The sequence below is a fragment of the Lynx canadensis genome, chromosome D3 (assembly GCF_007474595.2).
Source record: "Lynx canadensis isolate LIC74 chromosome D3, mLynCan4.pri.v2, whole genome shotgun sequence".
Classification (NCBI taxonomy): Eukaryota; Metazoa; Chordata; class Mammalia; order Carnivora; family Felidae; genus Lynx; species Lynx canadensis.
Genome location: NC_044314.2, coordinates 7936831 through 7945588, shown reverse-complemented (window position 1 = coordinate 7945588; position 8758 = coordinate 7936831). Strand labels below are relative to the sequence as shown.

Sequence of the window (8758 nt, the reverse complement as noted above, 5' to 3'; positions counted from 1 at the left end):
AAGCCACAGAGAAAGACATTATTCACAAAGGAAAAATGCATGAAAGAATTCATGTCGTGGAGTCTACATTAAAACACATATTTTTCTCTTGGCTTTCAGGTGAAATTAGTTAAAAGAGAAATTTATTGAATGCTACCTTGTAGATCTTTTGTGAAACATTATTTTAAAAGAGCATAACTTTTTTCTGAAGCAGATTTCTCAAGTGCAGAAGGAGCAAATGAAATGCAAAGATGAACGTTGTTGGGAACATTTAAAACAGGATCACGCTGAGCTCATCACATCTTGCTGCCAAATCTCAGAATCCTGGGGTCTTGGCATAGTCTTTCGTACATCCTGAGCTTTGGGGCCCAGCATCCTCTCACCCAGTCCTAGCTGACTTACTATTTAAAATTTTATAAGGAATTTCCCATGAGGAATAGTTTTTAACAGGAAGAATAAACTCTAAGTTGCCCATTCACAGGAACAATAGCATTTAATCATCCGATCCCGTTGACTCTCTGGACCACAGCAGGTCAGCAACAGACTGATGGAGGAAAATGGCTACCCTCAAACTGATGGATTCTTTAAGCTGAGGTTTTCTTTTGGATGCTATGTTTTTATTTCTTGCATTTTTTAATCAAATTGCGAAGGAGCAATATTTCACCAACTCACAGTCAATCTGAACAAACTGACAAGCAGGGTAAAATGTACCAAGCCTACCTAGCTGCGCCTAACACCTCTACACCGTGCTTTCCAAAACTCAGGCTCTCTGTGATAACTTGATGAGCTCAGCGACCTCAGGACTGCGAACACGTCCCCACCAGAAACTGACAATCCTTTTGGAATGCTGAAACCTCAGTTTTGACAACATAACTCGTCTCCCAGCCTATCCCACCCCCAAAGAAATAGAAGGGTTGCAAGGGCACAAAGGATTTAATGTTTTAATGAGAAAGAGCCAAGTTTGTGAGAACTATACGAGAATAATTAATCACTAATAACATCCAAGGGACAATCAACTATGTACCAGGTACTATGCTGGGCACTCGAACCTCTCCCCAACTTTACAAGGCAGGTGTCCTCATCCCCGCTTACAGCAGCAGAAATGGCCCCGAGGCTGCTCCAGGGCCGCCATCGCCGTGTACGGATGAAGCCACAGTTGACACCAGGTCCGCGTGGCTCCGGAGCCCAGTTCCCTTAACCACGCGGTTATGCTCTCTCATTCCGTAAGAGAGCTTGTATGCATGCCTGGCTATGGCAACAGCAGGAACGCTGATCATTGTTCCTACCCATCAGGCTGCCAAATTTGAGGAACATCATGAGTCAAGCAGCAGATCTCAGGAAATGGGGAGAGACAAGGTGCAGCCCCAAAGACTAATGATGTAAGATTACTACAGATGATGAGTGTTCTTAATACTACAAAGGGAAGTTGACAACCTGCAGTTAACTGGGCAGTTCTATTTTTCACTCCATTCTTTACAGAACAAAGAAAAATACAGCCAGTTACTCATTTTTGAAAGTGATTTTAGGAAGAGTAGGAAAGGCTCCATCTAGGTCTCCTAAGCATTCTACTTTTTCCTGTTTTCAAAACGAAAGGCTGCCTCCTCCCACAATCTGCTCAAGGTCCTAAATTCAGAGCCTCTGTATCAATGTCTGCGCATCATGGTGGAAACGGTACAGGCTTCGTGTGCATTCACAGCACACCAGCAATACTAACCCAACCAACCAAAAAGGCCAGGAGATGGGAAATTTGGAGACCATGAGGCATGAAGTGGTCCCCGACACCTATTTGCTGAATCTTTGCCTAAACCAGAGATGGGTGATAGAAAAAACACTTGACTAGCATTCAAGACACCCAAACTCAAGTCCTATTTCACTAGTAAGTAGCTGACTAATGTTCAATCATTTTCAAGTTCTAGGCAGTTTTCTATAAAAGACGGGGATTAATTGTTGGTTCTCAAACTGTGGTCAGTGTAAAGATCACCTGGGGACGTCACTAACAATACTCCTGGACGTTGGCCTGAGACTCCGCTTCAGTGGGTCCCAGAATCCGCATTTCAACAAGCTTAGGGGATTCCGATGCTCAGGGCTCCCCAACTTAGCACCAAGACAGCTGCTGAAATAGTGGGCCGGTGACCTTAGGAACCTTCTGCTTACCAGTTTCCCCACTGGCTGGCTAGACACAATCTGAAGAGACACAGAAGGGAAGGGCTGCCGTCAGGACCAGGAACACTACATGCCCCCGAGGCTCAGGTCCCTGGACACCAACAGATGGCAGTGCAACTTTTCCTGAAGCCATTACCTCTGGTCCTTTTCTGGGTGACAGTCCTCCTGGGCTTCAGCTGGTAACGTCCCCCACTGGTTTGAGCTACTGGGCTACAAATCCCCACCCCCCCCCCCCCACCACCATGGTATTACCTTGAACTGCTAGAGAAAATAATCAGTTACAACTCTTCCTGATTCCAAAGATATGAGGCAAAGGATACCCTGATATGTCAATCAATCAATGAACCATAAAGGAAATGATTATTTCCTTGGAGAGATCTGATTTTTGTAGAAAAAACAGTTGTTAGCTATAAGATCCAAATACAAAGACAGGAATTCCAATGAGGAAAAGAAAAAAAAGCAGCAGCACAGCATAGCTAGACAGGCAGCCACAGACAAACTACCTAGCCACACTCAGCCTCCATTTATTCACCTCTAACATAGGGATAACAGTAATTTAGAGGAAGACAGATTAAATAATAAACGTTCTAAGAATAGCACCCTGTGACATAGAAAGAGCCCTTTAAATGGAAGTTACAAAGAAATCCATCTCATTATTCATCAGTGGGGGCTTACAAGGTAACAACAAGAAAATGGCACAGAATGTAAGAAACCAGGAGGAAAGGTGGAAATAATTCCCGATTCCTGCTCTCAGAATCGGGTGAATTTTTCAGAATACTGGCATGTCCGTTTCTTTGAGTTAACTTAGGCAGCCCAGAAACTTCTGAACTTCCTAGATCTGTTGTTCTAATCAATAATTTTCAGACACTTAACTTTTTCTGCTTCTATTTCAATATTTAACAACTATTCTGTGCTCATGCTTCTAGCTTAAATAACATCTTCCGACTTATTTTAGTGATGATGGCAATTTGCTAAAGCACTTTAAAACTGTTATTTTGGGGGGCACCCATGTGGCTCAGTCAGTTGAGTGTCTGATTCTTGATTTCAGCTCAGGTCACGATCCCAAGGTCATGGGATCGAACCCTGTGTCAGGCTCTGTGCGGAGCATGGAGCCTGCTCAAGATTCTTTCTGTCCCTTTGCCCCTCTCCCCTGCCTGCTCTTTTTCTCTAAAAAAAAAAAAAAAAAAAAAAAAAAAAAAAAAAGTGATTTTTCTGTTAACAATTCAAACTTTGCCATAAATAATGAGTGTATATAACTATGTGTGTGCATGTATACATACATATATATATTTGTTTTTCTTTTCTTAGACACAATTTTCTTACTTTCAAAAGTGTTGGGAAAACTGCCAAAAGTGATCCATACTTGAATTGATTCTAATTTAAGTTCTCAGTTCAGAACCACATGCCAGTTAAGGTTACATCATGAATGCCTGACAGAACTTGTTCCTGCTAGATTTTATTAAGTCTTAACTCTTCATGATGTTTTGGGCTGAGCTAGAATTTGAACACAGGCCCCATCTGATCATAAGTTCTATTTCTTCCCTCATTATTACACAACATTTCAGAAGCTGAGAGGTGAAAATAATAAAATATAACAGGTTAACAAATCATATACAAAGGAGTTAATATCACTAAAAATTGCATAAAGAAGCTACTCACAAAATCATAGACGTTTACATGCAAATATCTCTTCACCAATGTATATGCCCTGGGCAAAATAAAAGTTTGTGAAACAAGGATCTGTATTGACAAGAGTCAGATTCCATGTAATAAATTAAGGAAAAAAAGGAAATCAGAATTAGTAATTCCTCCAATTACCGCAGTTCATATTCATGACACCGATCAAAGTCTGCAAGCAGCAATTATTAGTCAATTTTCAGTTTCTAAAAATATTTTATTAAATAACTGTTAAGTAGGATTTTTACAAAGCAAATTGCACAAAAAAAGGTAAAGATGTTTATGTTCCCAAAAGTTCCTGTGCCTCTTTTTTTATCATCTTCTTGTCGGCTGCTCTTTCTCAGGGAGCCAGTACAAAGGGGCAGAACGAGGACGTCTTCCGTTCTGCTCCTCATCCGGAAGGAAGGCACAGCACCCTGCAGAGACTCAGCGTGTCTCTAGCTAAGAGTTGCTACACGGAGTCTGCTTCAAGGTGGGCTCACCTGGGGCGGCCATCAGCCTCCGGGCTCCTTCACGGTGCTCAGGAAGAATTAAGAAGCTGAACGAGGTTTTCGAGACATTTCATATAATAGGCATTTAGCGGGGTTTCTTCTGAGTTTGAGAAAGCTGAAAGAGAAAAAGAAGAGTATGGAAGAGTAAGTTTATTAAACTCAGTACTGCACTTAAGAGCAGCCAGAATTCATATTTATTTTTTATTCACACTTTAGCCAAAAAGCATAAACAAAAAAACAAGGTACTTCCATAATGGCTGCCATTACCTATAATACCGAATGAATGCCTTGCTCTTTTTTTTGCCCCATCCCTCCTAATGCCTAAACTCTGACATAACTCAATTATTCGGTACCTCTAGAAACTCATGGTCACAGCAAGAAACCAACCAAAAAAACTATAAACCACTTATAAAGAATCAGACTACAAAAAAATTCATTACTAACTAATTAGCAACAAAATAACTAACATAAACTAATAACTAAAAGACTCCGTACAGTACAAGGGGGACACAGTACAGTGCCTTAGCATAAAAAAGTGTTCAAAGAATAATGCTCATTGAAAACCTGTGTCACTTAAAATGAGAAACGAGCTGTGAAAAGAAAACCCTGCCTCATATCATGATCACATCACAGGGCTGAGAGGATACAAGGGCAATGGGATCTATTCTCGGAAGACTGTAATTCAACTCCCCGATGTTAGATCAAAGTTTTCTGTTCAAGGTCAATTCTAATTGGGCCCAGCTCTTATCACCTAAGAACACACTGCAGCACAGCGGTAGCCACTGGCAAAGGACGTTTAGGGCAAGAAAAAGAAAAGGAGTTGGAGAAAGATCACAGACATGTTTTAAGAAATTACTGTATCTCAAACCTTCATCTATCAAAACATCTTATTATTTAAAAGGTGACGTAATGAAAAGCATGGACCAGTGTTGAAAACTGTCTTTTCGCTGTGAACTATCCAAGTATTTCACTAATTACAGAATTCACTGAATAGCTTCCAAGGTTAACTGTCATCTCTTTCATAATAAAACTTACTTTTCTTTGCTAACGAATATGCTTCATCCACTCTTCTTTTTATCGATGGGTTTTTCAAAGTTGTTTTTGCCTGGAGATAACACAGAGCAACCCATGAATCAGACTTCTTCCCACACGCCAAGGATCAGGACACTACAGTACTAAAGCCACCACTGCTGACCGCAAGCACTGAGCAGATTATCGTGAAGCACGACAATGTCAGGGGATTAGACAGAAGCACATCCCCCTGGGCCCTCGCCCACATCCTTCCCTCTCTAACTCGACTCTTCTCTGCTGCTCCAAGTTCTTCGTCCCCTGCCCTGCCCTTTACCCCTTCTCTCCTAATCTCAAGTCTTAAAGGAAGACTCAGTCTTGGTTTCAATATTTCATATTCCCTCAAGCCCCAGATTTCAGATTAAAATGTATCAAACGGTACCAGGTGGTCAACAAATATTTACTCAGTGACCGTACAGTGCCAAACCCCGTGCTAAGCCTTGGGGACACACGGTGAAAGCGACAGCACAGCCTTTCGCCTTGTGTGCTGTCAGCCAGCGGGGAGGGCAGGCAGCACAGACAAGGGACTATCAGCTGAGAGGGCACCATTCGGGGACGGTGTCTATGGGAACGCTGTCTGTCACTGGCCACTATTTAACGGCTAGACACCCAAGGGCACTTCTCTCAGGAACGAGATGTCTGCAACGAAAGAGAAGACCAAAGGCCAGAGAGGGCAAGTGCGAGGCTGCACCTGCTATCGCTCCCTTGCGGCCGGCCCTGTGCTGCAGCCTTCCAGGAATCGGGTCCTCTCAAAACTCAGCGGCGACACAAGCTAGACAAAGAGGAATCACACAGCTGGATAAAACTTCGTTATTTGGTTTTATTTCAGGATATATTTTTCCCGAATACGTCTTTTAACAGAAATGATCTATACTAACATTACATCAATATGCCCAATCAAGTTATACCAACAGGGAGAATTCACCCAAAAGAGACAGACAGCCTTCTGAAATGAGACATCCTGTTAATTAAATGACAATGATTTCAGCTGATGGCTCACTAATTGTATAAATGCACAAGACAATGAGGTCCTTGCGTTCCTGTTGTTGTTGTTGTTGTTGTTGTTGTTGTTGTTGTTTAAAATCTAGCTGATTCTCCTCTGGCGCCCCTGGCTGCACTCTCAGAGGCTTGGATTTGCCCCTGGCTAGAACAATGACTTTAAAAACTGACCTTTTGATAATTGTGAATCAGAGCCCAAAGCGCAGCTGCTCCAATCCTCTGAGCGTGTTGATTCTCGCTTTCCAGACAGGCAGCTAGCACACTAATGACTTTTTCTAATAATAAACACATTAGGGGAAAAAAAACAAAAGTTCAGTCCCAGACATCACAATGCATTCTGATCTTGGACTAGTCAGATACTCCCTTTGCCCCCATCAGAATACATACAAAGTTGGTATCACTAGACTGTGGCAAAAACAATCTGGTAAACCATACGTGGGAGGTCAACCTCACAACAAACTATCTTCAGGACGGGCACAGAACAGTCATGGCAGCCTAATTCCTTTGGCCCTAATTCAACAAAGGCACACTCATTTAAACAACAATAGTGCAGAAGTAAGTAATTATACGAAGAGTTGTATAAATGAGCTGTTCAATTATAGCTCACATTTTGGTGTGCAGGAAAACAGATTTGCTCTTATGATAAATTATAAAGACCATTATACAAACATCAACAGCATGGATTACTATGTAAAACAATAATCAAGAAATACCAAATTAGTTTAGCCTTTTAAAAAAGGACTAAATTGGGGCGCCTGGGTGGCGCAGTCGGTTAAGCGTCCGACTTCAGCTCAGGTCACGATCTCGAGGTCCGTGAGTTCGAGCCCCGTGTCGGGCTCTGGGCTGATGGCTCAGAGCCTGGAGCCTGTTTCCGGTTCTGTGTCTCCCTCTCTCTCTGCCCCTCCCCCATTCATGCTCTGTCTCTCTCTGTCCCAAAAATAAATAGAAACGTTGAAAAAAAAAAATTAAAAAAATAAATAAATAAAAAAGGACTAAACATTTTAGAGAAATGCTTTTGTGTATTTATGTGTCAGAGGAAAAAGTGACTTAAAGACAACACACAAGATGTGTCCCCTTTTTGCACAGCTAGGCGGAGTGTGAAATCAAGACTTACAAGTTACCTGCGGCATACTACTCATCTTAAGGGAAGACACAGAGAAGCCCAGTCCCAAGGAGATTTGTCAGGGTGTTTCAGAAAAGTGTATGAACCTATCTTATTACTAACTTTTATATATTTTATTGTATCAAATTATTTTTCCTCTAAAATCTATGTTTCAAAGCATGTTCCATTTTTAAGCTCAGAGCCTGGAGCCTGTTTCCGATTCTGTGTCTCCCTCTCTCTCTGCCCCTCCCCCGTTCATGTTCTGTCTCTGTCTCAAAAATAAATAAACGTTAAAAAAAAAAAATTAAAAAAAAAAAAAAAACATTTGATGATACTCAGAGAAACACATGCTCAGAGCTTGTTATTGGGAACCCCCTCTCTCTCTCTAACCACTCCCCCCTCTACTGGATGCATCTAATTAAATGGTAACCTGGTTGAGGGCAGAGTCTATATCTGCTCACTGATAAATATTCCAACCACAGTGCCAGTGTATTTTAGAGGCTCAATAAATACCAGTTGGATGAAAGATTCCATAACTTGGGGCACCAGGGTGGCTCAGTCAGTTAAGTGTCTGACTTCAGCTCAGGTCATGATCTCGTAGTTCACAAGTTCAAGCCTGAGTCCAGCTCTGTGCTGACAGCTCGCTCAGAGCCTGGAGCCTGTTTCAGATTCTGTGTCTCCCTCTCTGCCCCCTCCCCCTTCTCTCTCTCTCTCTTTCTCTCTCAAAAATAAATAAAACATTAAAAAAATTTTTTTAAAGAACGATTCTGTAACTAAAGCAACAAAAATGCTGTTTAGGTGATTCTATTTAGTTTTTATTTTTTTATTTCATTTATTTATTTTTTTAATTTTAAATCTTTTACAGAAAAAAAAAAAAGCCCCATAAAGTGAATTCTGTACCATCAAGAGACCTTGACACTGTACCATCAAGGTACACAGAGTGCTGAACTTTCTGCCAACCAGCCCCTACTCCTTACCACCCACCTCCTCCGCATTCCCTGGCTTCCCTGGCTTTTCCCATAACTTCCCCATAATTAGCCTATATAAATAGTTACCCGATGAAACTCATTATGTGCGGTTGTAGGTGACAGCTCGTACTCTTAGGGCACATCACCCAATGAAAGGGTGATTCCCATGTGTTTCTCTGAGTATCATCAAAATTTTTTTTTTATTTTATTTTTTTTTAACGTTTATTTATTTTTGAGACAGAGACAGAGCATGAACGGGGGAGGGTCAGAGAGAGGGAGACACAGAATCTGAAACAGGCTCCAGGCTCTGA

At 41.6% G+C, this 8758-nt stretch overlaps 1 protein-coding gene across 1 annotated transcript in view; it reads right to left on the bottom strand.

Moving 5' to 3' along the window:
* Window positions 1-4015: 4015 nt before the first annotated feature.
* Window positions 4016-8758, bottom strand: part of RTTN (rotatin) — a 165305-nt gene continuing 160562 nt past the window's right edge. Inside the window, exons 47-49 of the mRNA XM_030335854.1 lie at window positions 6549-6652; window positions 5346-5415; window positions 4016-4425 (exon numbers count right to left, since the gene is read on the bottom strand). Of these exons, the coding sequence (XP_030191714.1) occupies window positions 4340-4425; window positions 5346-5415; window positions 6549-6652 (260 nt within the window). The 3' untranslated portion in view covers window positions 4016-4339. The remainder of the gene's footprint in view (window positions 4426-5345; window positions 5416-6548; window positions 6653-8758) is intronic.